The sequence below is a fragment of the Thermobia domestica genome, chromosome 2 (assembly GCF_964235325.1).
Source record: "Thermobia domestica chromosome 2, izTheDome1.hap1.1, whole genome shotgun sequence".
NCBI classification, from domain to species: domain Eukaryota; kingdom Metazoa; phylum Arthropoda; class Insecta; order Zygentoma; family Lepismatidae; genus Thermobia; species Thermobia domestica.
The window spans coordinates 123573276-123588844 of NC_137455.1; the positions used below are offsets into that span (position 1 = coordinate 123573276).

General features: G+C 35.9%; 1 protein-coding gene across 2 annotated transcripts in view; it reads left to right on the forward strand.

Moving 5' to 3' along the window:
- LOC145675263 (acidic mammalian chitinase-like) overlaps positions 1 to 1561 on the forward strand; it is a 354567-nt gene extending 353006 nt beyond the window's left edge. For both annotated transcript variants that reach the window (XM_081745651.1, XM_081745648.1), the window contains exon 10: positions 1321 to 1561. In XM_081745651.1, coding sequence (XP_081601777.1) covers positions 1321 to 1455 — 135 coding nt within the window. In that variant the 3' untranslated portion in view covers positions 1456 to 1561. The remainder of the gene's footprint in view (positions 1 to 1320) is intronic.
- Positions 1562 to 15569: the final 14008 nt, after the last annotated feature.

Consider the following 15569-nt stretch of genomic DNA (forward strand, 5'->3'; position numbering starts at 1 on the left):
AGTAACAAATGTATCAAATGTAGGAAATGAATATAGAACACCAAAATGGCGCATGTGTTGTTAGGGTATCTGAAACAGTATATACCTAAAGGACGTAGCTAGAACATGACAGATATATATCCAGAGTGACGACATAAAAACAAATGACTGTTAGAGTGCGAAACTGAACCAGGTATATAAATGCTATATTTGTAGTACATAGTTGCAAATATCAATTAGGTGTAACAAGTACTTAAAATTATAGGTAGCTGAAGTACATACTTAGCACATGAATATCATATGTGCCAAGTGTCGGTTACCTAAAAAATAGCTGGAACACCTAAATGTGTCTAGCACATCTTGTCTAGCACATCTACTTGTCTAGCACATCTTGTGCTGTTAGGGATACTATTTAGTTTTGATAGTGTAGTATGAAAATGCAAAGCGAAGTTGAAGAGAAAAGCGCAGAAGTATTGGGCATAGCTAGAATATTAGTTCACAGAGGAGTAAAAAAATAAGAAAACCATACGAAAGGCTATGAACACAACGTTGCATCACATGGCCTGAGATCAAACCAGGGGTTTGCTTCGCATCAAGAATGTGCTGTAACTCTTGAGTCCTTCCATTCCGAATGCTATTTTTCAGTCTCCTTACATAAATATAATGGCATGCAGAGAGGAGCTAAGGGGGCTTCAAACCCTCTCGAAAGTTTAAGAAAGTCAACTCTTTTCAAGCGAAAGGTGTTGTTAAATCTAGGTAAAAACTACAAATAGTATCCACATATTATTATTATTATTATTATTATTATTATTATTATTATTATTATTATTATTATTATTATTATTATTACTGTATTCCTACAACAGCATTAGAACTAACCATTATGAACATTTCATCAATTTTAGGAAAATAAACGAAAGACCTTGTTGTCTATTGACCACTAATACGGGTAAAACTTGTATAACATCATCACTGAATAAAATCATGTAATTTTAAAATATGATTATATTTTCACTTTGTAGAAAAATGCTTTATAAAAGCAGTTTGTATGGAAGTACTTTCTGTCAAATATATTGCTGTTTTCTTAAGTTATATTATTACAACAATTATTTCTTAAATAAAATATTTTTAGCGCACTATGATAAAGGGCAAAATTTAAGTTTTGATTAAGTTTAAGTAGCCATGTAATGAGCACTTACAATTTCAGCCCTTCCGAAAAACAAGTCCTACTTGCATCAGTGCAGAGATACACTAGAATATTAATTTTAAGTTGTCGACTTTCTTCCAAATTTCCTCATACTTATTCCTAATATTTCATACACTACTGTTTATTTCTTGCAGGCTCAATATAGCGTGGAAAGAGGATATGGCGGAGTTGTAGTCTGGAGTATTGAAACAGATGATTTCGTTGGATATAGAAATGAAACATTCCCTTTGCTTCGTGCAATCAACAAAGTGTTCGATCAACAGAAGTAATAACTTCATTAGGCGTTTCGACCTTTTTATTTATTGTAAAATATTATTTACTTACTTAGTTATCTTTGACCGTAACTACTTGCAATAAAAATATATTTAAATGGCACACAGTCCCATTAATCTACCTCAGAAACCCAGTTACTAGTGTTGGCATCGCCAGAATTATTCAAAGGGAGTGATAAAGTGCGATTGTTTATATGTACACCTACATACGAGTTAACACTAAAGAGTCTTGTTCTTCCAAGAGTCTTGTTCTTCCATTTTAACGATAAAAAGTCTAGAATGTGTGCCTACAAAAGGCATATATTTGTAGTGGTTCTTCAGCTGATGAGGTATATTACAACTATTGCAGCATGGATGAAACTTCTGTAAGTTATTTTGCAATCACAATGAATACCACAAAGTTGCTACTTGGAAGTATTTTATTTTGAAGTTCAGTGATCAATCAGTGATGTGAATAGCGTAAATTTCTTTTGTAGAACAACAGAGGAAAATCTGTCATATCTTTCAGCTAAGGAGAAATGCTTTCTCAGTTCTATAAATTGATTGAGTTACAACTTTAATGTTAATATACACCTATGTTGATAATAAGCTAAATAAATACCAAGTACTTACCTTCCGCATCATCCTTTACACCGCCTAAATATTACTGAAGTATGACGTAGAGTTTTCAACGAAAGTGATAAATTATCTTTATCATCTCAGTAAACACTCTTTGTAGCTATCAGCAGAAAGTCGCTGTTGCAAAGAATGTAAAACTACAAGATTAAACTACAAATTTGCATTTTAAACGGGATTCGATTTCATTTCCATTTTATAGTAGAAAGTGTTAATTTTTAGTGTTATTCCCAGCAAAGACATCTAGGAAACTATATTTGTAGAATTTCGATATTTTGCTTATAACTATCATTGAAAGCAGATCTTTTTTGCAAAATAGGATCAAACCATCTTTTTTCGCAGCTACTTCAAAGGAATGACCACGCTGTTTTTCCTTTCATATGTTTCACTGTAATACATGTCGCAAAGTACTGCCCTAAGCTGAATTACTACACAAATTCTCCCTTAAGGCAGATCTTGCTTTTCTGTTTGATTCGATGTCATGCTACATATGTACTTAGGAGAATTATCCTCTCACTCGTTTTAAATATAAATGCGCTCCCTTTATATGCGCTCCCTTTTCAGCTATAGATAGAAGTATGAATAAAGAATTACAGGAATTTGTTTCTGTTCTGAGGCCTTCAAACCTTGGTTTTGAACGGATGTAGTGAGAGTTCGTATACTTTCTTCCAAACAAGAAATTTGCTTTTTGTCTTCCTTCTCCCAAAAGATGAATGAGAATATGATAATTATAGTGTAGGTTATATCTTCCATTCCAGACTACTAATGCAAACTGAACACAAAAAAGAGACAAAGAAAACTTCGAATGAATGCTATATTGAAAGTCCAAACTGTATCATAATGAAAAGTTACAAATGTTCAAAAGGAAAATGGGATGTTTCTTATAGATGTAGCAGACCTTGCATATTTCACATTTCAAACGTGAATAAAAAACTTTAAATTATAGGATAAAAACGAATTTTGTGTCAAACGAACATAAATAAAATCTTCCTTTAAAATAGACAAAAAGGGGTCATTTTCTAGTCATCTTCTGAAGATTTAGCTGTTCTGAACATCTAGTCTTGATTTCATCTGTTGTGGATATAACGTAATTTGCACAGATCGAATGAACACGCTGGAGCTGAAACGGATCATCGTTGGGAGATGTGGGTTAACTTATGGATCACCACTGGGACGAGGATTCAAACCCGTAGTGGCCCGGTGATTCGATTGAGACTCGGTAACCCAGAAGATAGAAAAGAGATTTTACTTATTTCATTGCGTTTAAACAGTATTTCTTTCAGAGGTATGACCAGGACTGGAGATGTTATCCCAAGATCATGGATAACACGACGCCGAAATTCCCAGTTAACTAGATTTTCCAGACCGGGTCGATCGGTCTAGTCACCAGGTCATCAAAACTGGCTCGGTTTTAATCTGGGACACGCACATGCACCTAAAGTGTGTGTGTGTGGAGAGAGAGAGAGAGAGAGAAGAGGAGAGGAGAGAAGAGAAACAGAAGACATGATAGGAAAATGTCAAGAAAGACAAACACAGACTGAAAGACGAATATGAAACCCGTACATCATTACAGTGTACTGATGAAGAACGCACATACTGTTTACTCGGATTCTCGCCAATGATGTCTTATAAAATGCTCCAACCGCAGATGAATCTCTTTTGTAGCCATTATTTAATGGGAAAAATGATACTATCTGATGGGGAATCGAACCGAGATTTTCCTGTTGGAAGCATAGCACGATACCAATACTCCACCGATTGTACTCCCCAAAAATTTGTTTAACAAATAGTGTAATGTTCATTTTTGAGAACAATAACACGAAAAGTGTATACTGCAGATCAATGAAATGTTTTGAATTGTCCTGGTAACTCCCATAGATGTTACTTGTTTTTTCTCAACTAACATTCGTAAATCGTCTCTCTCATGATACACGTGTTTACTTCCAGACTCTTAAAGATCAGTCGTCTAGTATGAGAAGTCAATTCTTCACGATCACTTTGTAAAAAAAACAAGTTTAGTTTGAACAGGTTTTAAACCTATGTTGGGTAGCTGTACTATTCGTGAGTCCAATACGTTACCCCTACACCATCTTGCCACCTAAAACTATAAGTCAAATATTACTAAGTTCAGTCCTGATCTTTGGAACGAACCGACTTCTTTCTGTAAGGTTATTTACACCAAAGTATAGGCTGAAATTCATTTATTCGATCTGGATACAAATTAGTTCCCACTAATCAACGAAATAACACAATCCAGGAAAAGTTACAGAAATAATAACAACATATTATGCAGTAATTTCGCCGGGCACGTTCAAAAGTACAATTAATAATAATAATAATAATAATAATAATAATAATAATAATAATAATAATAATAATAATAATAATAATAATAATAATAATAATAATAAATGTTCGCTTTCACTGTATAATTGTTACTTCAACGAATAATATCAATATGCTTCTATAAAATGCGACGCCATGCACACGGTATCAATCTTGCGAACGATACTTTGAAGATTAGATTCTTGCCCTATTTTCTGTTCCGTTTTGAGAAAAGCCACGCACGTGGTATTTATCCACTGTAAAGTCCATATGCCTTGAGGAGGGATCGATCTTTCGTATACATAAAAGTCGGAAGCAATACTACACATGTTATTGTCGAATAAGGTTGTGTACAACGTTACACAAATTATTTACTTACGTCATAGTGCATGTGGACATGGTTTTAAGTATGTTGGTGATTATAGAATACAGTGGTTCTTAACATACTTTTGCTAAAATTGTAGATCCCGTCGTTAGAAGCTCACCTGTTCGTTTTAGTCTTCTGTAGTAGTTATTATAGATAATGTTATCGGTAATACTTCTTCTATTTGTGTATTGTTTTTATTCTTTTCTTTATTTAAAAAATATATTATCTAAACAAATGCCCACAGTAACTTTTATTTTGAATATAAACACCATTTGCAAATTGGTAAAGAATAAATTATTTAACGTTCCGACGTAGCTGCAAAAACAAAAAAATCGGAAGTTTTGGAGTTCGAACCAAGAGCTGTGATTTCTCTGTAACTTTGGGGAGTTCATTCTAATGTGTTTGGTTGCAGACAAGGGTCTAAGAAGACGTATATGATGATTTTAAGACAAATTGATTTCAAATTATGCCAAATATTGTATATCCATAAAAATACATATAACAATAAAAATACATATTCATAAAAATGCATGGGGGTCCATATATACATTAGGGTGCCGATTCCACAGCACCAGCGCCCATGGTTCTACCCCTACTCATATACATAAAAAGTACTATAACCACATGTCTGATGCCACTTGAACATAATGATTACGCTTAGTAACACACAATTTATTGAAGTTCTATAGTGCCCCCATTATAGCAAGTTTATGCGGATTTGTTTCTTTCCTTACTTCAGAGAAAATGAACATGTGGACCGTGACCCTTTTGTATAGGTTAGGCTTTGTCAACAAGTTTTGAAAAGTGGGCCGGTTTTAGCTCTGGAACATGCACAGACCCAAAAAATAAGAGTGTGTGTAAAAAAAAAGAAGCTATCAGTAAAAGATAAAGATAAATAGAGAGAGGTGAAGAAACAGAAACAGACATGATAAAGAAACGTCATGAAAGAAACAGAAAAAGACGAATGAAGAAAATGCACCCTACAGTCTCACTATGGCAAAGAATGCACACACTTTTTTACTCGGATTCTTGCCAGTTATCGCCTAGCATCAAAATTATCTCCACATTTTCAAGTTCTCTGTAATAAGAAAAGAAAAATCTACATAAATTTACTATAAGCGGTACAGAACTTGAATAAATTAAACTCTACTAAGCGTAATCGTCATAGGCGAGGATTTTCCCGGTGGCAGAGCCTTTGGAATTTTAACAGTACTCGATGTTTGTGTTTCTGTCACTGCCTTTATAGGCTACAGGAAAAACGAGTGAACCTGAAGTAAAACATAATAATAAGCAGTTAATCAAGTAAAGTATGTTAATGTTATGGCTAAAGTATGTTAAAAACCACGTGTTTTACCCCACGGACTCTAACCATGTCAACGCGCACCAAAACGTAAGTAAATATTTTGAGTAACGCTGCACACAACCTTATTCGACAATAACATATATAGTACTGCTCCAGACTTTTATGTATACTTAAGATCGATACCTCCTAATGCCGTATAGGCTTTACGGTGGATAAACACCACGTGCGTGGCTTTTCCGAAATCGGAACAGAAAATAGGACAACCTAATCCTCAAAGTATCGTTCGCGAGATTGATGCCGTGTGCGCGGCGTCGCAATTTACAGAAGCATATTGATATTATTATTCGTTGAAGTAACAATTATACAGTGAAGGTGAACATTTATTATTATTATTATTATTATTATTATTATTATTATTATTATTATTATTATTATTATTATTATTATTTAATATTTGATATGTAATAACTAGACGAATCGCAAGTTTACACGTGCCACCAGGCGAGATATTAGAACATATTTTGTAATGTAAAAGCTATTAGCCGGCAGAATAATTTGAACGGGTCATTTGTTCGGAAACGGTTGGGTGGATGGAAAACTCGACGTACACGTATCCCATCATTTTCAAGGGCACACTTTTGCTGTAAAAATTTTTGCCCCAGATCCCAGACGGGGTCCAACTCAAAATTTTCAAATGACAAGGGGGTTAAGTAGCACTTCGTTTGAAAACTGTTGCGAAATGAAAGGAGATGAAACAAGTCTCGACTCTTTAAGACAACCCTATGCAAAATGGTGGCGGTTCAAAATTTAAACAAAAAGTTTAATTGAAAAGCCCATGGCCACTCCTCCAAATCGGAAACGGTGAGACAAATGAGAAAACAGGAAAGCACGTGCGGCATTATTTTAGAGTACAATGATTTAAAGTAAAAACGTCTCATCCCATGGACCCCGCAGTGTTCCAGGTGGGATCCAACTCAAAAGTTTCAAAGCAAGGGGAGTTAAGTAGCACATCATTTGAAAAGTTGTTGTGAAATGGAAGATGAGTTCATAATGACGGACTAATTTATGTATGATACAGGATAGAAAATGAAACAGGATAGAAAATGAAAGTGAGAATAACAAAGAAATAATCGAAATGTTAAATAAATAAAAAATACAGTAGTCTCCGTACTATGATGTTTTCAATCGTCTGCTGCGGCAGGCAGAGCTGCCGCCTGGTGGCAACAACTTCTGTATTCGGTCGGATCACTCGTAGAGTATTTCAACAGGTCGAATAAATGAAGATGCAACATAATTGTCAGTTGTGACTGTCAGATGCAACATAATTTTCGGCATATATATATATATATATATATATATATATATATATATATATATATATACGAACTCATTTTTCACGATGGCAGCCATATTGGATTACAGGTGATAAGTATTTGACTTTTTGGGGATATTACCATTGAAAATAAACGTAAATACCACATTTCGCTTCTCCATCTCCAGTGGTTTGAATTGAACACGCTTGTGATACATAGCGCGGCATTTTGAATTCAAGATGCCGCGTTTCTGAACATTACGTATCTTTTCGTCACCTACTCTTACTGATCAACATTCATGCCAAATTTGGTTTTCCTACTTTCTGCAACTTGAAATTTGGTTTGCCTACTTTCGACATAGGTTTTAAGCGGCCATCTTGGTTGGCTTCAAGATGTCCATAGATTTTTCAATTGAGTTTGTTTACATTTCGACCCTCCATCATTTTGCATAGGGTTATCGTAGAGAACCGTGATTTGTTCCATATTCTTTCATTTAACAACAACTTTCAAACGATGTACTACTTAAACCCCTTTCCTATTGAAAACTTTGAGTTAAATCCCTGGGACAAGACGTTTTTACTTTAAATCGTTGTAGTTTAAAAATAATGCCACACATGTTTTCCTGTTTTCACATTTTTCTCACCGTTTCCGATTTATGGGAGTGTGCGTGGCCTTTTCAATTAACTTTTTGTTTACACTTTGACCCATCGCTATTTTGCATAGGGTAATCACAGAGACGAGACTTGTTCCACCTTTTTGCACTTTGCAACAGCTTTCAAATGATGTGCTACCTAACCTCCCTTGAAAACGAAACTTTTGAGTTAGACCCCGTCAGGGACCCTGTGGGGGGGGGACCCTGAGGCAAACGTTTTACAGCAAAAAGTGTGAACATGAAAATAATGGGATATGTGTTCGCCGAGTTTTCTAACAAATGATCCGGCTCAGAACCCTTTACGAACAAATGACCCGGTTCAAACTTCTGCTAGCTAATAGCTTTTACATTACAAAATATGTTCTAACTCACGATATCCCGACCGATGGCACGTATAACCTTCGGATTCGTCTAACTATAACATATAAAACGCAAACAAAATTATCTCATTCGGATCTCAACGAAGCCAGTTCGTAACCTTCCCTTGTTAGTAATATTTGACTTATTGTATTAGGTGGTATGATAGTGTAAGGGTAACGTACTCGGATTACGAGTAGTATAACTACCCAACGTAGGTTCAAATCCCGTTCACGCCAAAGTTGCTTTTCTTACAACGTGATCGTGAAGAATCGACTTCTCATACTTACCACGACGATTCGAAATATTTCATTGAAGTGCAGTAAACACTTTTCTTGTTATTGTTCTCAGAAAGAAACATTACACCATTTGTAAAACAAATTTTGGATAGAGTAATCGGTAAAGAATTGGTATCGTGTTAGACTGCCAAAAGGAAAATCTCGGTTCGATTTCCCATCAGGTAGTATCATTTTTCGCATAAAATAATAGCTGCAAACAGAGATTCATCTACTGTTGGAGAACTTACAAGACATCACTGGCGAGATTCCGAGTAAACGGTGTGTGCATTCATCATCATACACTGTAATGGTAAGTAGATTTTATATTCGTCATTCTCTCTCTCTCTCTCTCTCTCTCTCTCTGTGTGTGTGTGTGTGTGTGTGTGTGTGTCTTTTTTGACGTTTCCCTATATCTTTTCATCTTTCTCTTCTCCCCCCTCTCTCTCTCACACACACACTTTATGTGCGTGTGAGTGTTCCAGAGTTAAAACCGAGCCAGTTTTGATGGCCTGGTGACTAGACTGATCGATCCGGTCTGGAAAATCTAATTAACTGGGAATTTCAGCGTCGTGTTTTTCATGCTCTGCGGATAACATCTCCAGTCCTGGTCACCTCTGAAGGAAATACTGTTTAAACGCAAGGAAGTAAGTAAAATCTCTTTTTTATCCTCTGCGTAACCAAGTCTTAATCGCGGTTCGGTTGCAAATTCGGTAGTGCACATTAAACTACTAGACCCGAAATACATTTTAATAAATCCTACCAAGTAGCGTAGGTCGTATCTGATATCGCTCACTACGGGTTCGAAAGCTCGACCCAGTGGTGTTCCATTAGTTAACCCACATTACCTGACGATGACCCGTTTCAGCTCCAACGTGTTCATTTTATCTGTGCAAATTACAACGTGATATCGCCAATAGATGAAATCGATACTAGATGTTTGGAACAGCTAAATCTTCAGACTATTTCAAAGGAAGATTTCAAAGGACTATTTCAAAGGAATGTTTTATTTATATTCGTTTGACACAAAGTTCGTTTCCATCCTATAATTCAATGTGTTTTATTCACGTTTGAAATCTGAAACGTGCAAGGTCTGCTACATCTACAGGGATTATCCAATTTTCCTTTTGAACATTTGTAACTTTTCATTATGATACAGTTTGGACTTCCAATATAGGCTGTTTCTGATAGAAATTTAGCAGTTAAATGACACTCTAAAGGTACTCTAAACTTAGTGAACAAGAAACGAACAAGTATCTGCCTTTTAACCCTGCATTAGGCGCGTATGATTTTGTTGCACGATTAGGCGCGTGGGTGACAGGTGTCACCCACCTATTAAAACATTATGCTGCAGAGACAATTTATTTTTTACGAACTGTAGACAGAGAACAGAAGTATGTTACTGCCCCCACATCAAACACCAACAATTAACGTTCAACTACTGAAATGTGCGACTCCGAACACCAACACAAAGTGTTGCCAGCGTGAGACAAAAATCACTGGGGGACACCTGTCACCCACGCGCCTAATCTAGGGTTAAGGCTAACAGAGATTATTTGGAACGAATGTGAATAATTAAGTGAATTATGGAAAAGCAATTCATATCGCCCATGTCTTGAGCGGGAGCGGGGAATGATAGCACAACATTTATGAAGCGCCATTTGTGTATGAACACAAGGTCAATATTAGTTGTTCAAAGATACATACAAATCAGCGGCAATTTAGTCCACGCGTTGATAAGATTTGAACATTTTTTACAAGAATCTTTTGAATATGACTCTAAGTGAAAGCTCCTACACTTTGTTCTGGGTTTCTTATAAGTTGGAAGACAATTGACTATATAAATTGTACGTTTTTCTCCTCACCCGTCTATCTCACTATTATACTCACCAAAACTACCTACACATTGTTGCCAACTGCCGGGTCCAGGGAGGTTATAGGCTGTCCAGGGTTTGGTCTGTACTGTGGCCGTTTATAGTCAATTACTTCTGCGCACTTACCCTCTTACATAGAACAGATTTCACCACTGTAGTTAATCTTGCAAAATGTTAAATATTTACCGACGATACAAAAATACTTTTCATAGCTTCTCTTTTCCTTATAAAATATTTAATTAGCTTTTACAGCCTAGCTTTTGTTTTTGAAACTCGAAGGGGGAAGACTTAATAAGTGTAACGGGTGCCAGAACGTTGCCGCTACATTTGAATGTGACTAAAACTTTCTGCTCAAAGGTAACGTTGCTAACTTCCGTGAAATTCCACCGTAGTGTCAACCTACACTCGTGAGCTCATTAGTGTTGTCACTTCCACCAATTTTAAGTACAAAAAAGGCTAGCTAAAAAGGAATACAAGTACAGGCAGAAAGAATTAAATTTTTCTGATCTTTTCTTTCTTTCGTTTCTATCTCAACCAAAGAAAAGGATTTTATAGTCCAGTCAATGAAGATAGTGTAGAGGGCGTGTTCGGGAACAGAATTTTTGATTTCAGAGCTGTTTAGAGTAGTTAGGAGAAAAACATACTAAAAGTCCCCGTACCTACGAGGTGAGCGGGGGGCAGAAGGGGCGAGGAAGGTAACTTTTTTCGGGTTTTCGCTTATATCTCGAAAACGGTGCATCGTAGCAAAAAAGTTTTTGTGTTCAGAAAGAAAGCTGAGAAAATTTCCTACAAGATTGTTTCTATTCCTTTTTTCCCCTATTCCTAATAGTTTTCGAGATATCCGCTTGCGAAAATTACAAATTTTCAAAATTCGCTTTTTCCCCTCACTTTTATAGACAAACTTTGCCTTTTAGTACTTCATCCCTTAATTTCAGCCAAGTCTTCAGGGAAAAAAATCGTATAACTAAATGACGTGTAACGGTTAACATTACTCGACTACAGTGTTAATTTTTAGTATCGTATTAAAATAAGTGAAAAAAATTTAAAAATGAGAAACTAGCGAAAAAAATCATCGAAATGCGCATTGCATATTTAGCTTTATTAACCGAGCTAAAAAAACAGCTGCTTTCATTGTTTGTAACAAAAAAATTACCCGAAAGAAAGTATTTTTGGAAGGGTGGAGCTCCTTCGTGGCTAAGGGTTAGCATACGCGACTTTGGCGTAGGAGACCCGAGTTCGATTCAGGCGGGAGCTCATGTGGTTCGGATTCCACGTTAATCAGTAGATCCCGTCTCATATGCTATCGCTGCTGAAAGGAACATTAAATTCAAAATCAACTCAACTTTGGAAGAGTGGACACAGGAGGGGAATTTTCCTTTTAAAGTTCCCTTCTATTCATGCATTACTCGAGTCCAGTTTGTTTTTTACACGTGTTGTGTGACATTGCTAAAGAATCTTTTTGATTATAATAGCGCTTTTATATTTCCTGAGAGTGATTTACTTTCGCAGTGACTACCGGTAATAAGTGTTTTGTGTGTGATGGAGACATCGTTGAATCAGCTGATGACGTTTCAAAAGTGTCAGAAAAATAGTAAGGAAAGGAAGGACAGCAAGAGCTCCCAAATACATGGTTTGAAATCCCTCCTAGTTCACGCTTCAATATTACACAAGAACCCAAACCATTGTGGATGATTTGAAGAGACATGCTACATCAATAGCATCACAGCCAACTGAAATGTTGAATTTGAGATCTTCACTACCAGATTTTGATTTCAAAAACAATTCTTTTCTATGTGTTGACCCTGTTGAGAGTGAGATAAAGAAACCCTGTAACAATCACGCTGTCACGCAAAGATAAAACACTCCCTCTTTCCTCTGTGAATTCATCCATAAAGATCAACGATGAAAATGCTACAGTAGATCATTTCCTGCTTTTTACAAAGGGTTTCAGTAATGAAAAAAGAATGAACACTTGAAGATTTTTTTTTTAGAATATGAATTGGCACCATTCCCGTTAGCCTTGTTCAATGAAGGTGGAATGAGAAAACTAAAAAAAAAAAAAAAATCAGTCCTATACACACTGCTTGATCCAATCATCAAGAACATTCATCTGCCAAACTTTGACGTAATTGTTGATAGAAGATTTCTCATGCACTTGGAAAAGACGATCTTTAGTTTCCACCATTTGTAAAGGATATGTGAAATTTACCAAGAGACACTATCCTGGGAAGAGCTGCACTGTAGTGTTTGGTGGGTACGCAAATTCAGCGAACAGCACAAAGACAACTGAAAAGAGACGACGCTATCGAATGAAGAAGTCCGTCGACAGAATTTCAATTCGAACACTGAAATAACAGTGACGCAAGACCAATTTCTCTCTACTGAGCACAACAAATGGAAACTGATTGACCTGCTGAGATCAAAACTCCACGACAATAAGATTGAGACTCTTCAAGCATCAGACGATGCCGACGTGTTGTTTATTACAACAGCTATTGAAAAATCAAAAACAACCAGTGCAGCTGTCATTGGCGAGTTGAACTGGCAGTTCTCCTAATGGCAAAAACTCCAGGTAACCGAGATATTTTGTTTGTGAAACCTGGCCGCAGGAAAGTCAAAACCAGCGTATATTCCACTCAACAGATGCAGTAGTTAGAGCTAAAGAACATTAAAGGACGAATTACAGACCGGTTTCTATTATTAATTCATTAGCTATTGAGTATATTCTGTATGGCAGAATTTATGAACAAATTAAATTGAGAATATCGCAGCTACAACATGGTTTTGTATCTGGAAGATCAACAATAACAAATTTATTAAGTTTTGTAAAATGTATTTATGATCAGTTAGATGAAAATAGGTGTGTGGATGTGATATATTTATGGATATTGCAAAAGCATTTGATAGATTAGATCACGAGATTCTAATAAAAAAGATGTACAATTTTGGTTTCTCAAAAAATTACTGAAGTTCTTCTGCTCCTACTTAAACAAAAGACATTTATTTGTATCTTTCAATAATAGAGTTTCTCAAGAATTCGTGCTACTTCAGGAATCCCACAAGGATCTAATCTTGGTCCATTGTTATTTTTAATTATGATTAACGATTTACCAGACGTAGTCAAGGATTCTGAGTGTCTTCTTTTTGCCGATGATTTAAAATTGTATAGAACAATTAACAATGAAAATGACCAAATAATATTACGGTCAGACATTAATAACATATTTGCCTGGTGTGCTAGAAATTCATTTACTGTAAATATAAACAAATGTAAAGTTATGTCTTACACAAGAAAGAAAAATTCTACAGCAAATTATTCAATTGATAATTATTAACTCGAGGAAGTTAATTCAATTAAAGATCTTGGAATTTATTTTGATACAAAATTATCGTTTACAATGCAATGTTCCTTTTTTTTCTTTATCGAAAGGATAATGCCTTCTGTAATCTGACTCCACTAAACTTCTTTTATATAAATCTCTTTCGATAGCACACTATAATAAAAGCTCGCATGGACGGGTTAATTCGTTTGTATGTTAAATGAGTGCTCATTAATATATTTGGTCTAGGAATTAATTCGTGCGGTTTTACAAAAGATGGCGTAACTAGCTTATTGTCCCATAGTTTCGTTGATCCAAACATGCGTTGAAAACTACTGTCATTGAGCATCTTGTTTAGTATATGTCAGTTGCTTGAAGCGGAAACAACAACATTTTTTCTTCAACTGAAAATGGCGCATTTTGTGCCTGATAAAGTGTTTTTGCGGGGAGTTATTCTTCATTGCTTTAACATGGAGAAAAGTGCTACCGCAAGTCATCATATTTTAGTGGAAGTGTTTGGTGACCATGCTGTAGCTGAGCGAACGTGTCAGAAGTGGTTTGCACGGTTTAAAGGTGGTGATTTCAGCTTGGAAGACCAAAAGCAATTTGGACAGCCAAAAGAATTTGAAGATGAAGAATTGAGAGCATTGCTTGATCAGGATTCGTGTCAAACGCAGGACGAACTTGCAGAAGCATTTGGAGTTGAGCAAACAACAGTTTCCAAACGTCTCAAAGCCATAGGAATGATTCAAAAGATGTCTTATTGGGTTTCACATGAATTGAAAAGAAAGACGTTGAAAGAAGAAAAACCGTTTGCGAATTGCTGCTTCAAAGACAGAAAAGGAAGGGATTTTTGCATCGAATTGTAACTGGTGATGAGAAGTGGATTCATTACGAGAATCCTAAACGAAAAAAGGCCTGGGTGAAGCAAGGTGAACCAGGTCCTTCACAACCGAAACGAGATATTCATTGTGCAAAGGTTATGCTGTATATATGGTGGGATTTGAAACGTGTGGTGTACTATGAACTTCTGAAACTTGGTGAAACTATTAATGGACACCGCTATCGACAACAATTAATGCGTTTGAAGCAAGCTCTGGCCTGAAAACGACCAGAATGGAATAACAGGCATAATAAACTTATTTATCAAGATGATAACGCTCGACCACATGTCGCAAAACCGGTCAAAACCTATTTGGAAAATGTCGGATGGAAAGTGTTACTCCACCCGCCATATTCACCAGACACTGCTCCGTCTGACTACTACTTGATCGATTGCATGAATAACGATTTGATTGGACAGCGGTTCACTTCTTCAGAAAATATCGAAAAATGGATCTTTGATTAGATTGCGTCAAAAGATGAGGAATTCTTTCGACACGGAATCCGTAAATTGCCTGAAAGATGGGAGAAAGTAGTGGCTAGCGATGGACAATATTTTTGTTAACGTATTCATTTACTTTGTTTTTGAAATAAAGCTTCAATTTTTATTAAAAACCTCACGAATTAATTCCTAGACCAAATATTATATACTTATATTTTGGCGTTAGATATTACAATTGCTACAATGTCGCACAGACGTCTTAACACTAGAATCGTACCTCTCCAACTAACTTATTGAACTCTCTTTTCACACTCGGTGTATCCAACTACAATATAATCCCACTAATTCAATTTTTTATGCATACAAAATAATTCAACTGATCTTTA